Source organism: Zonotrichia albicollis, chromosome 1, assembly GCF_047830755.1.
Source record: "Zonotrichia albicollis isolate bZonAlb1 chromosome 1, bZonAlb1.hap1, whole genome shotgun sequence".
NCBI classification, from domain to species: domain Eukaryota; kingdom Metazoa; phylum Chordata; class Aves; order Passeriformes; family Passerellidae; genus Zonotrichia; species Zonotrichia albicollis.
In genome coordinates this window covers 21,626,764-21,648,897 of record NC_133819.1, presented here as the reverse complement: position 1 = coordinate 21,648,897, position 22,134 = coordinate 21,626,764, and the positions used below count along the sequence as shown (strand labels likewise).

General features: G+C 39.0%; 1 protein-coding gene across 1 annotated transcript; it reads right to left on the bottom strand.

Annotated features, from left to right (window-relative positions):
* Positions 1–2,895: 2,895 nt before the first annotated feature.
* CROT (carnitine O-octanoyltransferase) lies at positions 2,896–21,425 on the bottom strand. The gene is made up of 16 exons (XM_014269090.3): positions 21,291–21,425; positions 15,272–15,396; positions 14,035–14,216; positions 13,724–13,848; positions 13,036–13,144; positions 11,509–11,602; positions 11,291–11,416; positions 10,764–10,865; positions 10,052–10,135; positions 9,845–9,952; positions 9,469–9,599; positions 8,033–8,156; positions 6,056–6,134; positions 5,179–5,272; positions 4,884–5,003; positions 2,896–3,822 (listed from the first exon to the last, which is right to left on the bottom strand). The coding sequence occupies exons 1-16, from the start codon at positions 21,403–21,405 to the stop codon at positions 3,702–3,704; spliced, it is 1,839 nt and encodes a 612-aa protein (XP_014124565.2). The 5' UTR covers positions 21,406–21,425; the 3' UTR covers positions 2,896–3,701.
* Between the last annotated feature and the right edge of the window lie 709 nt (positions 21,426–22,134).

The following is a 22,134-nucleotide window of genomic DNA, read 5'->3' as shown; positions in this document are numbered from 1 at the left end:
GCACTGGGTTTGGAATTTCTCCTTTAGGATTTGGAAAAACTCCTGATTTGCAAAAAATGCTGAGAACATACCCTGTAAAAGAGAATCTCTTTATAGGCAAGCTCCAAATCACTGGTTGCTTTTGACAATGTACGATGTTTGCTTACCCTGCAGTTCCAAAAGCCTTTGCAGGTGATGTGGGCTTGTTCAGTGCATCCCAGGGCAGCAACAGCCCCATGGCATTATCCTCATGCAGCTTACACAAGACCAATGGAAAATAAACTCTCATTGCTAAAATGTGTGCTGTCTCCACTTCAGTGCTGTAATTCGGTCTAATTGGATATATTTAATAGAAGCATAACCACAAATGTCATGACTATGCTCTCAACAGGATGTAGACACACTTCTACTGCAGTTATCCATTGGATTATGTCTAAAAATATCCATAAAATTGTTTTTCTGATGATGAGTATCTACTTCCAGACACAGACTGCTTCAGCAGTCATGGAAAATACTTGCATTGTTGTTACTTTGAATCAAGAAAAAAATTAGCTTATATCTGGACAAAGTTGCAAGCATCATACAGAATGCTTCTTAAAGGTACAGAATGCGTCTTTAAAAATTTCTTGAAATATTCTTTTTAAAAATGAACATAAACACCTATAAACTGAGGTCCTGAGTGGGTGTTATGTATATCAAGTATGCCCTTTCTTAGTGCTTAAAACTGAAATACAAAATTATCCAGCATGTTATTTGATTATATGGAACTCTTTGGTGGATTAAGTTGCAATTATTTGGGATTTGGGTTGCAATGAGTAGGACTGAACTTGGAGGAGTATTCCATGTTGCTAAAAGTGATCCAGAAAGTGCATGACTTGTCAAATGAGCCAGGCCAATTTGTTCAGGACAATTTCTAAAACTTATCAACTAAGATCTGCTTGCAGCAGAAAAGAAGGGCCAGGCTGGGACCCTGCAAAAGTCTGTTTGACCTGATTTCTGAGGCAAGTGAAAATACAGTGGGCACCGTCTCCTGTCCCTCATGCCAGACGTACAAACAGGAACCTGAACTAGTCATCAGGATAAAATTTTTCACCTCCAAGGCCATGGAAGCACCACCTCTGTCATTGTTGTATGACAGATAACAGAGTAGAGGCACCACAGGTGGCAAGAGCTGCTGTACTATTTTTAATTCACCTTTTGGTTTTTCCATTGTGCAGACTGTCAGGAACTGTCAGATAAAGACAGTGAAAGCCACACATGCATCATGACAGCTCACCTGCTCTCCACCATCCGAAAAGCAGACAAAATTGCTGTGGTTCAGAGCGCAAGGTTGTAGAGCAAGAGAATCAGCAGCAGCTCTGGACTGAAAAAGGCACCTACTCTTCTCTGGTAAATGCTCAAAGTGGGACATGAGATGCACCAGAGTGGGCAGTACCAGCTGCTGAAGTGCAGCAACACAGCGGGTCCAGTCTTTTAGCTGAAGACTGATAAGGATATTTCAATACATATGGGTTTGGTACAATTCCATAGTTTCCTAAAAACTCATAACTAATGAATAACGGAGGTATATTTGCTTTAAGAACCCAACCCTCTTCCACCAGCACAAAATTCATAGTTCCTCAAATTAAAGAGTACAAAGCATTCCTGAAAAAGCCTCACTGACTGTCCAAACTGAAAGCTAAGGACTGGGTGGAGAGCTCCAGGCACGGAGATGAGCTCTGCAGCACAGAGCATCTGTGCTCCTGGAGAAGGACACAAAAACAGGGAGGCTTTGAGGGCCGAGACACTGGACACTTTGAGGGCCATGCTTTACACAACAAGGAAATTATTACCACATTCATGGATTCATGCATCCACAGCACATAACAAGCAGCTTTAACAACTCACAGAATTTAAATTTGTTCTCCCTGAATACTCTTCTGCCTTCAGTTTCTCTAGGCAAGCCTCAGACTGTGTCAGCTGAACAGGAAATTCTGGTTATGCTGGTGATTGAATGCCATTTTCCCAATGATTCACTTTCTGAAAAAGTTGTCCTTTTTCTGTATTTCTGCCAGGATTTCTATGTTCCCAGAAATTCTCAGAAAGGCAGGAGTAGGTGTATGAAAAATAAATGCAAATAAATGCAAAATTACACCCTTCTTCAGATTTCAGGCTGTTTTGAATGAATGCTCAAAGCAAACTGTCTTTATCAAAATTGCAACCAAGTTTACTAACCCAATTGAGGGGTCAAAAGTTATAACTATCAGAGAGAACTTATTAAAATATAGAATAAAAATAATCATACATAGCTTGATCCAAAATCCTAATCTATCTCACAGAAATCACAGCATCATAAAGACACAGGCTTCCCTGCCCATGGGATTTCAGAAGGCCATATATCTCTGAGAAAGAGGCTGGGCTATTTTAAATATTGCAGAACAGCAATGGATTCTTTCTCTATGTGAGTTTCAGAAAATCTCAAACTATTAAACACTGAATGGTTGTCAGATATAGTTGAGACAAGATGTACAGGTAGGTCAGTAAAGGCAAGGAAAACAAAGGCTGAAATGAGGAGACCATTTTTTGCATTTTTTTGAGGCAAAAAATGTACACAGTGTAACACACCCTGGACTGCAGAGAAGTGTCAGGCATTGAGGGAGGAAATCAAAAGGGGAAGTTTTCTTACTACTGTGGACAAAATATGTGCAACGGAGCTGCCAGAGGGCAAAGAGACTGGTTCCATGTTAGCTGAAAATGGAGTTATTTCTGTAAAATAAATAATAGTATTTGATCTCTCTGAAACTTTAAAAGCTAGAGAAAAAACAATGGGTAATTTAGAATCTCTGTTCCAAATTCATCTGTCACCAAGATCATCTTTCTCTCACAATGTTGCTACACTATGTTAAACAGTCCAGCCATAAATTAATTAAGACAAGGTTGATTTTTGGAAAATTTTATTTCTATAACAGGAAAATACAAAGTTGCTCAGAGAAATCAAGTATTAAAATCCTGAGAACCATATCAAACTGTATTCAGTGCTTACTTTTATTGTGCATTATTAGTGTAAAGCAGTAGATATTCACAGTTCACTAGAGAATGAAAACTGAAAAACCTGAAACTCATGCTGCTTTCTGTCTTTATTGAGTGATTCTTTTCCAAAATACTTCAAACTGTAGTGCTCTCATACTATAAATGTAGTGGGAACATCCCCATTCATGGATACATTTATTTGGTATAATCCTGATAGCAAAAGATGAAAGGTAACTTATAAAATACCACATAACCTGATGGAGGCATTCTGTTTCATTAACCACTCTGAACAGGAAGCATAATCACAAAAGATTATAGTGTGGTTACTTTTAAGTACACAGTTAAGTGCTCAACTGGCATAAACCCTATCAGTAGACTACAAACTATTCTTCACGTGACTATTAAGGTCATAAATACAAGTCTCCCATCAATTTTCCACTACAACATCCCATCCCTAACTATGTTTGCATTGTTGTGGCATATTTTAATATTGCATAGTTCTAAACAGATAAGGTACTACTGCTTGCATTGCTGTTGCAAATGGCTACATTATTCTTAAATGGGTACTGTTACCACAGGTAATCTCACAAAAATAAACATGTCATACAGACCATTAAACGTCTTGAATTTAACAGTACTCTTGAATAGCATTTTGTTTTTAAGTACTACATACAACTTGTGAGCTTGCAAAGCCTCTTGCATCATTATCAAGCTTACAGCTGAGCTGTAAGTGTCAGCTGCAGCATATCATGGAAGCACTGGAACAGGGTTCTGCACAGCACTTCTGCATCAGTCTCTGGACAGGATTTCCAAGAAGAGCAGGTAGTAATGATCCTAGCAATATAGAAAACAGTGAGGTCACTGTGCTTAAATTGTCAAGGTCTAGGATAAAGTTACACAAATGCTCCTGAAATGTGGAGTTATTGACATAAATCTGAAGTAAAAATTGTCACATAAACATACTGTCTCAAAACCAAGAGAGGACTCAGATCCTTAGTGCCTTCAGTAAGCAATAATGTTGACAGATTGTGAAATCAGATACTTTGATTTAAATACCTGTTACTACATACACAGTGACACAACTTTTCTGCTTATATTTGAAAATGCTGTGAATTATATTTCTTCTTTTTCTGCAATTAGTTTAAGGTTTTAGGTACTTCTTTTCTATTTATCTAATAAAAGTTATATCTTGATCTAGTTCTATTTATTTAAAGAGAGCCATAGATCAAAGTATTAATGGCTCGTATTCTCAAACTGATCTGAATGGGCACACAACCCCTGCCTAGCTTTAGGAAGAAGTAATTTGAATTACACCTAAACTAGCAATGTCTCTCTACACATTCTAACCAAATTAGTTTTATATTTCATAAAAAAAGGAGTAATTTTTGTCCATAAGACCAGTTAAGCCAGAGTTTGATCTTTTCAAATAGTACGATTTTGGAGAAGTGAAGCCAAACGTTTTAGCCCCTCAAGATGTGTGTCACTGCCAAGAATGATGGGCAGTATGCTCACCTGTCCTGTTATCTGATCTAGCTCAGCCAAAAAACACCTTCACATGTTACAAAATGATCCTAAAATAAGTCTATTTTAAAGTTAACCTATTTTAAAGTCCTTTTGCTGCTCCCTTCTTTCACCTTACCTACTCTTTATTTCTGCTTATTGTCAGTATCTTGGTACTACCTGCCCTCCACCACTCGTTTTTCCTCCCACATGGGCTTTCCCAGAATGCCAATGCCTCTATTCTCATGTACCTCACTTCTCAATCTCTTCTGACACATTCAGCTGTATTTCTTCAGTATTTTCCTGATTCTAGCTGTTTCCTCATTCTAGCTGTTAGCTGTCTTTTCCTCTGTGACAAATGCAGAGCCATATTAAAAATGAAATTATATCCTTACCTGTCATCTCTAATTGAATAAAAAAAGCCATAGCCATGTTGTACCATAGGGACTGCAGATCCACTAAACCTAGTGTAGCCAGTCAGACTAGTTGAAAGGACAAAATTCCCACCTCCTCCACTGTGAAACAACACAAAACAAAAGCAGCACTGTTGAAAGTCATTTAAAACAAAGTGCATTTTACAAAACAGTTATTTTGTTGCAGAGATCAAGACATCAGCACACACAAGGCCAGTGTAGCAAAGGCCTTGGTATCAAGGGATACAACTTGCCGTGGGACAAGAATATGAATTACCTGGCTGTGAAGGCCTTATCCCCATACAGATCTGGCACTGGCAGTCCTTGCTCCTGTGCTATCAGCAGGAGACCCAGAAGATGACGATCAAAGCCTATCAAATAAATGCAAATACTGAATCATTAACAGCAGCACTCCCAGTCTTTCTGCTTCTTCTAGTCTGGATAGCTGGGAGCTCAAATAGCAGCTGAAGGACAGATAAACAACACCATCATATTGTAGCACCCAAAAACATTCCCCACATTTGATCTAAGAGGTCTTCAACAACTTCAACTTGCAGCACTGAGCTCAAAAGCAAAGGGCTTCAGTAACAGAGATGCAGCACAGTCCCTGTGGAAAACAAAACCCAAGAAAATTCCCACTGCAGTCAAGGAGAAAGAGCTCCTCACAGTGGAAGCAGCCCATGGGCAATTATGCCAACACAGTGGAAAGGCTTTCAGGGCCACGACTGCTCTGAATTGTGATAACACATCAAGGAGGCTGGAGAGAGTATGAAGTTCATCAGGTTCATTTCCCAGCTACTCCTCCTCATTCCCAGAATAGTGTACAGCACTAACACAGCTGGGTTAGAATCTCACCCTAATCTCTCCTTTTCCACTTTTCAGCCAAGCACATATTTGTCTGGAGGGTACTCCAAAGTACCTGATTAGCTGGGCAGAAAAACTGAAGAAATATTCCAAGTGAATGTATTTTTGGGGTACAAGGATGGGTGCAAGGAGCAGGTTTTAGTTCTTCTCTCCAAAATTAAAGTATAAAATGTTAAGCAGTAGTTTTTATTCAGGTTGAAAATAAGGACGTAGAGAAAATGTAGTAGCACACAATCATATTCCCTTTTTACCCACATGAAAAAGACCCAAAAATTTTGATCCCAGAGTACCTCTTCCATTTTCACATTCTTTCCTCAGTTTATTGTGCTTTGCAAATGCCTTATGCATCAGTTGTAGCCGTTGATAATTCTGTAAAGTAGGGCAGGATTCAAATTAAAAAAAAAAAAAAAAAAAAAAAAAGAAAAAAAAAAGAAAAATCAGTCCAAATGAGTAACACATCAGCAATCACAGACCACCAGGTTTTCCCCTTTCATAGTTCCTAACAATTTTAGATAGAAGAAAATGGATGAACTTGAAAAGTACATAAGAAACTCTCTCAAAGCCTTTCTCCCAAACCCAAATTCCCTTTTCAGGAAAATGTGCTCCTTTGTTTTCAGTATCTCTGCTCTCTTACTCAGATCACTTTTGAACTGAACAATATTCTAAACCTCATGCTCTTTCCCAAATAATCTGAAACAATGGAAAGGCAGCAGTGTGAACTAGAGTGATCAAACCCAAAAGCCTTCCACAATTCCATTTTTTCAGAAGGACAGTAGCTCCTACTAGGTGCATTCCCAGATTTTCTCTGCTGATTGCCAATTCTGCCCAAGATTATGGTTTTTCCAAGTTTATATTAAAACTCATATATTAAAGTCAGAGACAACACAAATAACATGGTTTTTGCAAAGGAGGCCTTTAGAAACAGTCCAAGATCTTGACTTCCAAGACCTTAGATTGTGATAGCTCTTTGATTTCTTAAGAAGGACTATTTATCCTTTTATTCATCACACAAGAGGCTGCAGCAGAGAATGTGAAACAAGGACAGAAGCCACTCAAGTTAGATAAAAATCAAGCTATCAAGCTGACAAGGGGCAAAAGAAAATTAAAGACAAAACGATTATTTCAAAGCATCTGACTTTAAGGTAATAAAAATTACATAAACACAGACTTTTAAGCACATTCATTTCAATACTATTGAACAGGGCTTTTTAAGCTCCAGGAGTTAGTATTAAAAAAAGTATTTAAAAAAAATAGTATTAAGTATAAAAAAACCAAACAAAACAACAATAGGGAAATATCTGGAGTTGCTATTACTACAAAGAAAAAAAAGGCTACAGTTAGTGCACACAGAAAGTTACACACTAGAAGTAGTAGTACCCACAGAAGCCTGGTAATTGGTTAGAAGGTAACTGAGGAGCAGGGAAATAATAGAAATCCATATTTGGAATAGGAAAGCAGATTTGGAAGATGGCCAGAAAAGTGAGTTTTAAAACTGCTGTACATGAGAAAAGAAGCCATTGAAGACTAGGAAAATGTGATCTTTAAGGCCAAAATTATTAATCACACATGCTTTCTGACAGCTGTCTTCCTCTATGTTTTTTAGATGCATTAATAATAAAGAATCTTTGATTTTTCTAAAGATGTGTTGTCCTTTGTCAAAAACATTCTCCTTGCTTAATTTCTCAGGCTCTGAGAAATGTACAGTGAGGGCAACAGAAAGAGCTTTAGTACAGCTCTTGCTTGGCAAGCAAGGCATGACCTGCTCTGCCAGCCAAGCACCAGAGGGTAGCTGCTGGGAAAAGAAAAGGTCTCTGGCTCAGCTACTCAGAGACAAACTCTGGAACACACCCCTGTTACCACTAGGACAGAAACACCCTTCAATCTTGCTCTCAGATGCAACTATTAGATAAACATTTCCTAATTTCACTTGAAAATTAAAACAACAGAAGAACTGCATAGCACAATACTTTGGCTCGAACCCAGGAACTTTTTGGGGTGTGAAATTAATCAGTGTGAATGTAATTTGAGACAGTTACATTCTTGAAACCAAAAGGTAAATAGGACATAAAACCAAGCAAGCCCACACATGACAGCACATCTCAGTCACAATGACCAGAATCAGAGTTCAAGCAACCTAACATTTAAAATTTATCTCCCGGGAAAGGCCCCAGCTCCCATCAATGAGACAACACAAAAATGAGCTTGAGGTGGTTCAGATGACAGGCCTTCTAAATACAGAGTAATTAAAGTAGGATTTCAGTATTTACACTCTCAGAAGGATCCAGCATGGACTTGCACCATTCCACTGCTTCCACAGTACAAGATCTTATGGTCTCTGTGCGGCCGTGATAGAATCGCCTGGTCATGGCGGTTTCGTAACAGCAGCCCGGACTAAGAACAAAAGTTAGGGAAGAGTGTCTCATTAACTTAACAAAATTATTTGCTGTCTCAAGGGCTAAAGAAATCCTGCAAAAGATCTTGCACATCAATCTTGGTAACAAGCACCAGAAACCCAGTAATTTTCTTTAAGTTATGTTTCTGAAAAAGCCACAAAGCAACTCTATGTGCTTTTATGGGACAGATGACTGAATAAAGCACCAGTACTTTACTCGTACCTTGAAAAGACTGCATTGCCATGGATATTTTCTGCAGACTACAGATCTACTAGCCTCTAGCCAAAACAGCTGACATTACACAAGCTTCAGTTTCACCGTGTACTTCCACCTACACCATCTAAACCCTCATAAATTAAGAGACACATTTGAAATAAGCAGTGTGTTCCAAAACATTTAGAGGGAAAGGTCAAAACCTTCTCTTGCTGCATACTGACAGCCATACAGCTTTTACATGGAGCAACTCCAGCTCTACTACAGTTCTACCACTTAATATACAACCTACATGAAATATACTTGCATGTTTACAACAGACCAAGGCTATGTTAGTCAGATAATTAATGTCCTGATGTTCAGCAAACCAACCTTTGTCATGATAAGCTACATCTCACCAGTGACAAAACATCACACTCCTATGATGAAACCCTCCTCCTTCTGAAGCAAGCAATACTCTGCTGGTCAGTAATGACTTACATAAGCCATAATGAGTGCTAGTTATCAAACAGAAATTTGGGAATAACACCAATAGCAAGAAGAATGACACCTTTTAATCAATAATACAAAATTAAATGTCACATCCAAAAATGCAGTGGCAGCACTTGAAGAGTCACTACTATCTTCATCTCTATTATTCTACCCAAACCTTCACACCCAATATTGCTGAAGAAAGTGAGACACTGAAGTTTGTGAGGCCTTTTACAGGCTTAGAAGATGAAATATTTTACTGGTGGCTGTCACATGCTACAGACAAAACTCTCTTCTACATTTGAGCAACTATTTAGCAACTATTAGAGAATCCTGAGCCACTGTGCATTTCATGTTGGCCCAAGTGTTTCCTTTGTACAGCCCAAGTTCAAGTTCTCACAGACTGTGTTCTACCACCCACTCCATAATATGCTTATGTACTATCCCTATGGGCACAAGTACACAAGATTTCTGAAACAAGTATGGCTCTATGCAACTGTTACTATAAAACTCCCTAAGTTACTCATTCTTACATCCCCATGGCAAATTACATACTGGCATTGCAAAGTCACTGCACACCCCTTCTCAAGAAACTAGTTTTTTATTCTTGGCTGGTATTTTCTTACCGTCCATGGCATTTGTAATAAGCAAGCTGAAGGGCAAGCTGCACAAATGTATCAGGATGAAGTTTCCTCTTTCTAATCAATGCTTTGCCAAAGGATGTGAAGGCATAGGACACCAGCTGCAAGTCAGATACCTGTCATACCAAAGGAGGAAAAACAACAGAAGTCAAGAAATACCACAACTTGGTCCACTGCAAATAAAACACACCCAACATAAATTACGATGTAACAAATTTAACCATGGTGTTAAATTCATCAGTTAATCAGGAACATATTCATTACTGTTCTCCAGCATGAAAAAAGACCAATTAAAAACATGTAAACAGAATGAAAAAAAATAGTATCAGTAACAACTGAGAGAACCAGAAGAGAATTTCACCTTCTTGTAATACAATTCTTTAGTATGTCCGATTTCATTCATAATTTTTGAATCCACTGTGAATACAAGTTCCTCTGGCCTTGGAATATCTCTCACATTATCTGATCCCTGGGAAGATGAAGACAGAAAGATGCAAAACCAGAAAATGTTATCCATTAGAAAAGACACGTTAACTGATAAGCTTGAAAGTTTATAAAAGATAGATACCTTCCATTTTCCCTCATTTTCAACAATCTTCTTATCAGCATAAGATAACATGGTAATTAAAGCCATGGCATCAAAAGGAGAATGCTAGAATCAGATAAGAGAAGATATTACATTTCTTTGCATAACAAAAAGAAGATCAAACTCTTCTGCTTTTTCCCTATCCTGTTCTTTTTGCTGCTGACCAACAGCTTTACTGTGCAGTGTTGGTCTTGTTTTATTGTTCTGCAATAAATACAGAAGTATTTTAAGTCCACCCACCATTTTAACTGCTCTGCAGCTGAACAGGGAGGTACAATGTACTACTGCCATGAAAAGGCAGATTTAAGGAAAAACAGAAGCCCTTCTGGCCTTGCAATGAGTTTAAAATAACATAGTTTAAAAAACACAGCTGTTCAAATGGATACATCAAACAAAGAGTTAATTTAAAGCCTTCTTGTGTCTTGTATTTTTTTCCTTTGGAACTTGTCATTAAATACTTTCAGAAACAAGATTATGACTTCAGATCCTCCTGTTAATTGAAGTATGGTGTAACAGTAAACACCATGAAAAAGCAAAGAACATGAGAAAGCAGACTGCTTTTGGAAATTTACCAGACCAGGTGCAGGGTAAACAAGGCTATACTGAAGAGTAACACATTAACACCTACAATAATACTCTGAAGGGGAAAATTCAGTAAATAGATACTCAGAAGATGGAAAGAAATTTAACTTACATCACAGAATGCACTACAGGTTCCATTGGAAAAGAATATGCAGTTGTAGGATTTATCTCCCCAGCGCACAGTCGGATCACCTGCTAGCCCCAGCCTTGTAAGCTAAAGTAGAAGAAACATACTGTGAAGGCTAAAAAACACCAAGAACACTGCCAGTCTTTGTAAGCTAAACCTAGTCTACATTAAAATGGCAAGACCTCCCTGACAGATGACATTTTCATCCAGTTCAAGATGAAACACAATTATAGGGCCAAGTTATTAATTAGAAGGTTGATAAAAAGTTAATGACCCTGAAGGATAGAAGGCTAAAATGTTATGAAGGTAGATTTCAGCAATTCTCACTTCCAATGGCCTAACAATTAAAACTATTTAAGTTTTCCTATAGATCAAAAAAGCATGGAATTTTTTTCATATTTATCTGCTTCATTTTTACTGTTCTGAAAGACAAAGAGGTGCTACTTCTGTATATATACAGGAGAATTTTTAATGTAAAGATTATCAGATATGAATCAAAAATTCTTAGCTACCTCAGTGTAGTCCTCAGGAGTTGCATGAGGACTATAATCATCAAGGCCAACCACAAACAAACTTCTCTGAATTTTTTCCAGAAGAGTTAAGTTCTTTGGATCAAGATGAATCAAGTATTCCCGTAGCTAGAAGGCATAAAAAGACAAAGCTAAGCGAAATAATGTTTTTCCAGTGATCACAATGCTTTTCCCAGGAAGCAGCTGCTAAGTATTCCTACCTCTGCCCATTTGGTCCTTTCATTGCTTGTCAGGGCTGCCAGTCCTGGCCCATCTGGTTCACTGTAGCATCTCTCCTGTATATACCTAAGTTGCCTTTAAGAAGATTTCAAAAACTGAAGTGAACAACAGCTGGAGAGAAGGTAAAAGTCACCTTGTGTCTCTGTCTCTTTTTTGCAAAGGTGGAATTTTGGTTCAACATTCACAAGCCAGTGTGACTTTTCAGGAAGCATGAATCAGCTCCCCTAGATTGTAAGGACAATTGAAGACCTGCTCAGGTTTCAGTCACTCAGCACCTACAAGCCCAGTACAAACACACAGAGACAATAATAATGCTAAAGCATTATTACATGCTTAATTTAAAACCAGATTTAAGACTTCAACAGTGCAGGCTGAGACTTTCCAGAGCAACAGACATCTGCCATACTGCAGCTTTACAGCTTCTACAGCAGCTAACCTTCCTCTCAAGATAAACCTTCAAGAAGAGCACTTGCTGCAGTACATCCTGAATGTAGATTCTGAACTATACAAGAGCAATTCTCTTCCTACCTCCTCCTTCAGAAGAACATGAGAGGGGTAAATCTTAGTTTGAAAATTCAGTTTTCCATATGCTGTTCTCCATGTTAAAGAAACTCCATAAATTACAGGCACTTAATCTGACTTGTTCTTTTTTCTAGCACTCTTGCCTATTAAATATCACCACTGATCACTAGTTACATAGTATCAAAAATATAAGACACCTTACAAAAATAAAGCCAAACAGAAAGAACCCCCGAAACCAAACCCAACCTGCCCTTCCTATAGACAATAGATTCAGAGGATTTTGTCTGTATTCCAAGTGCTCATTTCTTTGTTACTGGCTTGACTTACCAGCTACAACTATAAAAATTAGAAATGCATATGTTAAAATATTAGGTATTAATCTACCAGACTATTTTTAAAAAGTGATTTTTAGTTTCTCTAATTAGGTTTGTCTTGCCTGAGGAATTTGGCCATCCACTTTTTTGGCAATTTTAATTATAAGCCTTCTGTTGTGCACTATAAGCAACACTTTGACAACTGCATGAAGTTATTCCCTGGCAAAATTAACAACCCTTTTTTAGTAAGGAGATGCATATAGATACCAAATCAGTCACAAGAGACTTATGCTGAAACTATGTCTGCATCTAATAGGAGAGTTCAACATATGACAGTGCTTCAACTTTGTTGCAATGTGGATTGTACCTGGAAGGAATGATGATAGCTGTAATCCTACTAATTCCATGTAAAGAAACCATAAAAAGTGGTATTTCCTACTGAAGTATCTTTTTTCAGCCCTTTTGTATGATGCTCTACAGATGTATTACAATAGTACATGGAAAGAAATTGCCATCCATTGAAGGATCTGCTTAAATCTGAACCTTTCAGCTAGAGGGGAAGCTGTAGTCTCTCTTACACCTAAATTTTTGAGGTCAAGGGAATAGAAAAAAAATCCTCTTTTGTATATAGCTTAAATAAGACAGTTCATTTAAAATAAGCATTTTGAAAACCTGAAAATCTCTGGAGGAGTCAGCATGCTGCCTTCATGCATAGCATCAAATGCAAATACTCGACCTCGACACAGGACTATCAAGTGAGATGGACATTCACCTTCAGCCTCTGAAATGAAAAACAGGAATAAATGAAAATCCAACCTTGGGGATAAAGTGACAGATACAGAAAAAACGAAGCAAGTCCTACAGACTACTTTTTATTCAATTCTGCAAACTCGGAGACATTTTAAAAACCAACAGGAGTCACACATAACTGTCACTGTTAGAAACTGCTTCAAGTAATTGTCATTATCTAGCAGCAAATTTAATTTATTTGTGTCTCTTGTAGGCAGGAACTCCCTCTGCTGAAACAAGTGTTCCTTGCTGAATCCACACATACTTATAACAAAGAATTTGTCTTTCATCAATTCTTAATGCTGGCATGTTTATTACAGGCATCAGGCTGGTTATACAAAAATTTGAAGCAGAGCTCTCTTTTACTCCAATTTGATAAGGACTAAATATTGGACCAAAAAGGGCATTTGTAGATGAGACACCTTATTTGCTTCATAATACAAATACTCTACAATCAGTAGCTGATTTAGTGCTCAAGAAAGCAAGAATTTTTATGGTTAAACTGACCACTCCTTTAGCATATTAATAAAAAAAATTTGCTTGCATTAATCCCCAATTTTCATTTGTTTACCAGTTTTAAAATAATTGCTGAGAGAGTCTCTGGTAAGCCCAGGAATTTTGCAAGTGCAGAAGAGCATTCGAAATTGGTTCATGTCCAGAACAGTATTTCCAGATCTCTCTATGGCAACCTTCTCTCTGTAGTAACAAACACAGCAACATTAAGCAAGAGAAATTAAGATGATGGAATTAAATCAAGGTAAGACAAACCTGGCTGTTACAGCAAAGAAAGCATGCCAATGGACATGAATACACACATGAAATTAAGGGATGCAGAGGGATACATCAATATTTAGGATCAGTCATTTTTTCTTGAAGTCTTACGCTCGTAGCAGATCCCAGTATTTCAGGGTGTGCCATATATTTATACAGGCTCTGTCTATCTGAGTGCCCTCCTTGGGCGGCCAGTAGTGCTCAATATAGGGACCAGGGCCTCCCATATTGCAGAGGATTTGTGTGGAGATGCGAAGATCAAGATAAGCCACATTCAGCCACCAGTCCTCCAGCTGAAATGAAAAATGTTTAACATCAGAACTTATTGCTATTCATTAATTCTTTAATAATTGCATGACTGTTCAACTGTCTGCTTTTTACTTTTTTATTTTATACTATGAATAGTGGGTCCTATAGAACACAAGGCAGGACAGTGGTTCAAAACTAACTAAGATAAAGACACATTTAGCTCTTCTGCTTTCCAGCTTGAAATAAAATTCAATGCTGCTTAAGAATATTAAACTGTAAATTATGGTATTTCTTCCCTGATATTCATAATCTTAGACTCTTGCAGACTTCAGTTGTGGCTGCTGTGAACATCCCAGACTACTCCATGAAGAATAGAAGGAAACTAGACTTGTGTTGAGAAGGGATCTGAGAGAGACAGTTCATAATGCACATTTTCTGCCACCATCTGAAAATCCTCACTCTGGAGTGTGTCCTGTTAGGATTTAAAAAGCCCTCGTGAATTCCACTTGAATTAATAACTAATGACCTTCCTTCTATCTCTTTCTCTGTTAAAAGACAACTTTAAAATGCTACCACATAGTTTCCTTCTGGGAAAAAAAAGAAACAAACCAACTCTGAATTCCAGGGTTGGTTTTGTTGGGTTTTTGTGGTTTTGGGTTTTTTTTGGTGGGGTTTTTTTGTGGTGTTTTTTCTTCTTTTTTGTTTATTTTTTATTTTTTTGTTTGGGGTTTTTTGGGTGGGTTTTTTTGTTTGGTTTGTTGTTGTTGTTGTTTTTGTTTTTTCCCATGGTGGAGAGAGAAGGGACAGATGTCATAGAAGGAGAGACTGACAGATAAAGCATCCAAAATCTGGTAAATAATTTTAAATTTCAGTTAGTGAGCTCTCTTAACCCCTCAGCTTTGAAAAAAAAAGACGACACATATGTAAGTGAATATGAATGAGGTCATATCCACTGGTCAAGTGCAAGATGTAAGGAAGATCTGAAGATTTTAAAAAGCGAAATGATTCTTTGAGTTACATCCTGAATAACCAACTTTCCACAAGCTGAATTAAGATTTCTTACACTGAATTATGATTTCTCACATATGTAAATACGCACCCAATTCCTTCTCATTTTAGCTCTCTCCAGTAATTTCTGATGCAACTCTTTTCCAATGCCATTTTCAAATTTTTTAACTATATCCTCAGTTCTTTGATATTCTTCTTGATTAAGGAATGGCTTCACTGTAAAAAAAATATGTTTTTATTTTAAAGACAACTGAATACAAGATTTATTCCAAGATTCAGATATTCACAGGCAGGGGAGTGAATGAGAATTAATTTTTCTAAAACAAGTATTTGAAGGGAAAACCTTTTAAACATCTCTCAAAAGTCTGTAAATACATCAGTATGATCTAATAAAACATAAATACATACTTTTAAATAAATACAGATGATAGCAGACTGAAGTAATTGCTGAAAACCTAAAATACCTAACAGATAACTAAATCAAATATATTTACATCTGTAAATACTATGGAGTTCTTCCAAGGAATCACATTTACAGGAACTTTGTAAATTAACACATTGAGCACACATGTCTGCCACCGTACTGCACCAACTACAAGCTACTTGTCTGTATTTTCAAGTCCTTTCATGGTCTACAAGCCACGTGCATATCAATTCTCATTCACTGTCCCTGTGTTATATCCACCTTTGATTGACAGCAAATGCAGTTACTGGTAGACAGTTTTTCTGTTTTTAAATCCTTTTGGATTCCTCTCAGATCATGTGCATTATAGGCTGAAGTCCTCCATAAACATCTGCAAAACTAGTCATTATTTTAATCTAAACACTCCTTAAAAGACTTTTTACCATGAAATCTCTGGTCAGTAATGGGCAGTGCTGATGTCATTTTTCATACAGGCACATCTCATCTTTTTCCTATACTCACCTGGTGCATAATGTATTTTCTGTTTTAGTTATACTTATATTGTGAAGTCAGTGGGAAACAGAATGGAGGGTTGTGTGGGAGGTGTGTTTCTGGTGATTCAATGCCTACACATTGAGGCCCAAGTAATATTTGAGGCTGCTGGACACTATCATTAGTTAATTTCTTGTTTGCCTTGCTACTGGTAAGCTTGTAATTGACTTATAGCTGCTAAGAAACAAAGAAAGATACACAATTATGAAAATTTAAACAAGTATCTGCATCATCTCTCATCTATCTTTTGCAAGCAACAGGCGAGTTTCAGCAGGGCAAGGTCCCAAACACTTAATCTAAGCATTAAATCGCAACTCCATCTTGCTGCAATCACACCTACTTGCCTGCAACCACTGGTTTTCTCTTCTTCATAAACCTAGAGATCATCCTGTCCAACTCTGCATCTCTGTAGGGTCAGTTGCAGCAAGTTGCTTAGGACTGTGTGGGGTTTTAAGTATCTCCAAGGACAAACACTCTACAATTGCCTGTTCATTGTCTGACCACTGCTGCAATAAGTGGTCTTATGTTTAAAAGGAATTTCTTATGTTTAAAAGGAATTTCTTGTATTTCAGTTTGTGCCCATCACCACTTATTCTGTCACTGGATACTACTATGATGTCTGGCTCCATCTTATTTACTCCTCCACAACAGGTAATCACACATATTGCAAAGATCTGAACAATCCTAGCTTTCTCTGTCTCTTCCCATATGTCAGATAATCCAAGCCTTTAATCCCTGTCACAGCCCCTCTCTGGGCTCACTTCAGTATGTTCCTATCTTGCTTGTACGGACAGCCCAGAAACAGACACAGAACTGCAGATGTGTCCTCCCCAGCACTGAACCAAGGGAAAGGATCACTTCTCTGTACCTGCTGGCCATGTTCCTCCTACATAGAGAGCCCCAGAGATCCCTGACATGCCTTGCTGCCAGGCCACATGCTAGTTCATGCTCAACTTTTCATGCTCACCAGACCGCAGGGGCTCTTCTGCATTCAGGCACTATGTCCCAGCTTGTGCTGCTGTGGCAAGTTATTCTCTCCTGGATGCATGACTTGGCATTTCCCTGTGTTTGTTGAGCTTCATGAGGCTCCTGTTAGTCTGTTCCTCCAGCCAATCAAGCTCACTCTGATGGCAGAACAACCATCTGGTGTATTAGCTACTTCTTCCAGCTTTGGAAGCTCTCAAACTCAGTACAGTGTGTCCCATCACCACCAATGACTGTATTAAGAATTACTGGACCCCTGGTGTACACCATCAGAGACTGGCCTACAGCTGGCATATGTGTTGCTGACCACAGACCTTTGAGCCCAGCAGATGATACAGTTTCCAGCCCATCTGTCTGTCCTGTACCTAGTCCATACTTTACCAGTTCCTCTATGAAGATTTTTTAAAAAATCTTTTGATATGCCAAAAGACTTACTAAAGTCAGTATAAACAATATCCACTCTTTTTCCTTTATCCAGCGAGACAGTCACCATAAAAAAATCATCATAAAAAGCTACCATGTTGGTCAAGCAAAATTTCCTCTTCAGAAACCCATGCTGCCCATTTCCAATCACCTTCTTGTACTTCATAAGCACAGAAATGGTTTTCATGATTATTTGCCAGGGATTCCCAGGAATTAAAGTAAGATTAATCAGTCTTGTCCTCCCTGAGGACAACAGTAACATCTGCTTTCTTTCTTTCCTCAGAAACCTTCACCAGTAATCATGATCTTTCAAAGACTATCAAAAGTGGCCTTTCAAAGACAAAGACCAGCTCCCTCAGCGCTCATGGGCACATCTCAACAGATCCCACATAGTTTTTCATGTACAATCTCTTCAGTGCTGGTCCTCTTCCATCAAGTATAAGTCATCCTCACTCCTCTTCAAAATAATTCCATTTTAATCCTAATTTTATAAGGCATTTCAGTATTTTGCTCTACCTGTCCCAAAGTGAAAGATATGGATCAATTTTCAGATACATCCTGGTCTCCTTATGGTATTCCACAACAATAATGCAAGTCCTAGTGATATGTTTTCTATTGTACAGGACAATCATGGAGAGTGAGGGCCAAATATTACCTACAAATGTGGTTTTAAGCACATTCTGACAACCTTAGGCAGCAAGACAGAACATCTACTATCAAGTATTACCATACAATGCTTGTGTTTAAATTGCATTGGAACCTCCAAAAATTCCAATACAACACCATCACAACTGGAAAGGTACCAGCATTCCCCTTACACCTCCACCACAGATGATCAGCTATGGACATTCACATAGTGCCTATACATCTAGATGCAGCTTGAATTGCACACCATCAGTTGTGAACACAAATGAAAAAAGAAATAACAGCAATAGAGCCATTCACCTTTACCCTTTCGCAGATTACAGTTTTCACCCTGAAGCTGAAAGCCTCCCCTGACTGAAGGTAGTCCTACACTCAGGCTTCCCAGGAAATGACCTTATTATCACATACTATTGAAAGAGAGGATGATTACCCTCTGTTATTCAGGTTATAAAGTCATTGCAGAGCAATATTCAATAAAAAATGAAAACCAAGCAAAATTATTTGGTTCTGGTCTCAATTCATGGAATTATTTAGGCTGAAAAAGATTTGCCATTAATTTAGTTGAACCTTAAGGGGGTGATTAAGATTGCAAGGGGACTAGAATGCACCATGAGAAGAGGCTGAGAACTGTTTGTTGAGCTTATGAAGAGAATGCAAAGGGAAGACCTGGCTGCCCTCTTCAACTGAATAGAAAGTCCTGGTGAGGATAAAGCAAAGTTCCTTTCAGAGATGGAAAGAATTAGGATAAGAGAGAATGGAATAAAGGTGGAATGCAGAAAATTTCTCACATGGAAAATGTGAAGTTTTGGGGGTTTTTTGGTCATGACTGATTTTTTTTTGTTTGTTGTTTTTCTTTCCTCTCCCACAATCATGAGGGTGCTCAAACACCGGAACAGGTTACAATGAAACACAGTCTCCACCCTTGTAAGTAAACAAAACCTGGCTAAGCAGGGCCTGGGCAACATGTAGTTGGACCAGCTTTGAGCAGAAATTTGGTCCAGAGGAACTCTTCCCAATCTACATGACTCATGGAGTTTCTTTCCATTTAAAAACTATTCAATCAGATGTAGAAGCAGCACTGTTAAGGAGCAGAATTCGGCCTCCTTCTCACCAAAGTTCAGTGAAACTTCTCTTGCATTTCTTCAGCCCACAGATCTGGTCTTTCTTTCTGATTGGGGCATCAGTTCTGCCCACGAACAAGAAGCATCCCATGAAAGACATCTTCAGTTGCACAGTTAAGGAATCTTCTGGGAAGCTGGAAGTTTGAGCTTTCATACTTTCATGTTGAGTCTATTTTTCTGAATCTCATCCTCTGGGCTGGAACGCTCAGTAACATGGCAATGGTCACCTTCTCTGCTCAAGGCTTACTTTCAAAACAGGGTTACTCCTTAAGAGGCAGCCACTGTAAAGCCTTAAATAAGGCATATTCTGACACGTACTTTGTCCAGCTTTTCTGATGCATACTTTGTCCAGCTTTTCTAGTTAGCTGGCTCTAAACAGGGAAGTGCTCTACCAGCAGGAGCCCTGACTAATGACAATGGCCCAGAGTCCTCCTCCAACCAAGGAAAGAAAGTTTCCCAGGACTAATTTAAAGCCTCTATGAAGAATCATTTGGAGGTTCTGAATTGTTCTACGGAAGCATCTCCTTTCCTCCACTCACATTTATAGACTAAAATGACAAGCTTAAGCAATGAAATTCACAGAGCTATGTCTAGAACTGTGCCCTGCACCCTTTGACTTCAATATATTTGTACAAGGGAAGACTGGCAAATGCTGGGCTAACTTTTCTGCACCACCAGTGAGACTAAAGAAGAGCAACAGTGATTAAATTTATAGAATGATTTTGTGCATGGAACAGTAAGCAGCTACTAACTTTAGCATGAAAAATAAAGGGACATGTGATAAGGGTATTTATGAAAACAGATCAGAATCAGAAAATAAGGGCAAACAAATTCACTGTCAGCTCTTCTCACTCCATGAGAGAGTTATTTATTAACCTGGAGAGACAGATGGGTTTAAAAAACTAAACAGCAATTTTGTTATTGCGGGTTTTACTCTTGCAGCACAACCTTAGTTAATCTGCATTACAGCAAAAAGACAGTGCATTATTTTAGACACACATACACACACAACACTTTTGCTCAAAACCTACCATTTCAATATTCTGCATTAAAAAACAATTATGTAAAAACACCAAAACAGGCCATTTCCAGTACTCAGAAATAAATAGGAACTCAAGAGTAAGCTTCAGGAATTTTATTTTGGGAAAGAGAAAATATGGTGTAGTATGCTTCTGCTAAGGAGAGAACTCCAAGTCTTACTTTGTTATCAATTGTGTAATACCTGCAAGATGGTAAGATACAAAGTAGATGTTCCAGAAAAAACTCCATGTCTCAGAGTTCTGAAAATTATTGAAGAAATAGAGAAAAATAATCTCAAGGTACTTCATAATGCATTTTTGCCATTCTCAATACATAATAAAGAATTAACCAGTCATTTCTTCTTTATAAACAAAAGTAGATACATGTGCATGGATGTTGTTTTCAAAACATCTCTGTGATGTTCTTTAGGTTAGTCAACATGTCAAGGCAAAAAGTATCCAAGCTAAATTATGTGAAAATGCTCACCACTGCTTTTGCCTATGACTGTATAGTTAATAAGTGTTCTTTCTCACCAATATTAAGTATGCAAAGTTTTAAATAACTGTTCTTTTAAAAAGATCCTGAGCAAATACAGTTATAAACAAGCAGTTATGCAAACCAAAATTTTTAAGTGAAGTATCTTTCACCAGACCAGCTTTTTTTTTTTTTTTGAGAAAAAAAAAAGTGAAAAAAAATCCACCCTCAAACCAAAAATTAATCAAGTGCCAAATTCCCTTGAAGAAAGGTAATTAGGGATAAATAAGAAATTTTTACTCAAGTTTCTCTGGGCACTGCATTTCCAGTTTTGAGCCTGAAAGAGATCCTTTGGCACACTAAGTCTGTCTGTATCCCACGCCCCAATTACAGTACAAGCCGTGTCTACAATCACTTAGCAAACATCTTCAGATTAGCCTGCTTACAACAGCACATGACACGCTACCATTACAACATTAAGTAATTACCTGCATCGAGATATTTACTCAAAGATTCATCAAGAGGAGGTACTGGCAGGGAAGGCAGAGAATCTTGGTACTGAAACGTTCGCTCCTCTGAGGATTCGAGCAGTTGCTTTTCCATGTTGCAGATCTGCAGTACAACCCACCAGGCTATTCACGAAGCCCACGTTCGATGACGAATCTCCCCACACTGTTCTCTCCCTCGCTCCGGCCTCCTGCCATTTAAACGACAAAAGACCGATATCAGGAAAGGTTCCCCGACAAAGCACGGACCGAGGGTTTCTTGCTGGCTTGCAGCCACAAGAGGCACACACACAGCAGGGGGGAACGATGATTAGGCTGCTCTTGATGCTTTTCCCCAGCATGTCGCGATTAACCAGCTCGGAGACCGTCGCTTTCTCTCTCGGGGAGCAGCCAGTCAGCCCAGGGACTGACATTAGAGGACATCTGAGGAAGGGGAATCACCCCCAGCCCGGCTGGCAAGGGCACCCTCCTCGCCCGCCCGCAGACGCTCCCCAAGGTCCCCGCCCGAGCCCCGGCCGTGCCCCGGCCCAAGCGCTCCCCGAACCGGGCCGGGCCGGGCCGAGCCGAGCCGAGCCGAACTGAGCCAAGCCGGGCCGGGCCGGGCGCGAGGCCCGCGACACCACAGCAGAGTTTACAGCGGCTCAGGGCCCACATCGAGGAAAGCTCGGGAGAGCCCCAGGCGGATGGGGCCTGGGTGTAAGGACACAGTCGAGCCGAGCCGAGCCCCCCCCTCTGCCCCACGCACCCCCGAGGAACGAAGCCGGCGAGCACCACCGATCCCGGATCCCTGCCCACCTCCCCGGCCGCCGCCTTTGCTTCTGTCCCA

What these genes read in the sequence shown, in the direction of transcription:
- CROT (XM_014269090.3), bottom strand. Translation starts at nt 21,405, where the DNA reads ATGGAAAAGCAACTGCTCGAATCCTCAGAGGAGCGAACGTTTCAGTAC. An exon ending in CTAAAATGAGAAGGAATTGG is followed by an intron (nt 14,217 to 15,271) that starts GTGCGTATTTAC and finishes TTTTCATTTCAG; the next exon opens with CTGGAGGACTGGTGGCTGAA. An exon ending in CAGCAATTATTTTAAAACTG is followed by an intron (nt 13,145 to 13,723) that starts GTAAACAAATGA and finishes TTTTCATTTCAG; the next exon opens with AGGCTGAAGGTGAATGTCCA.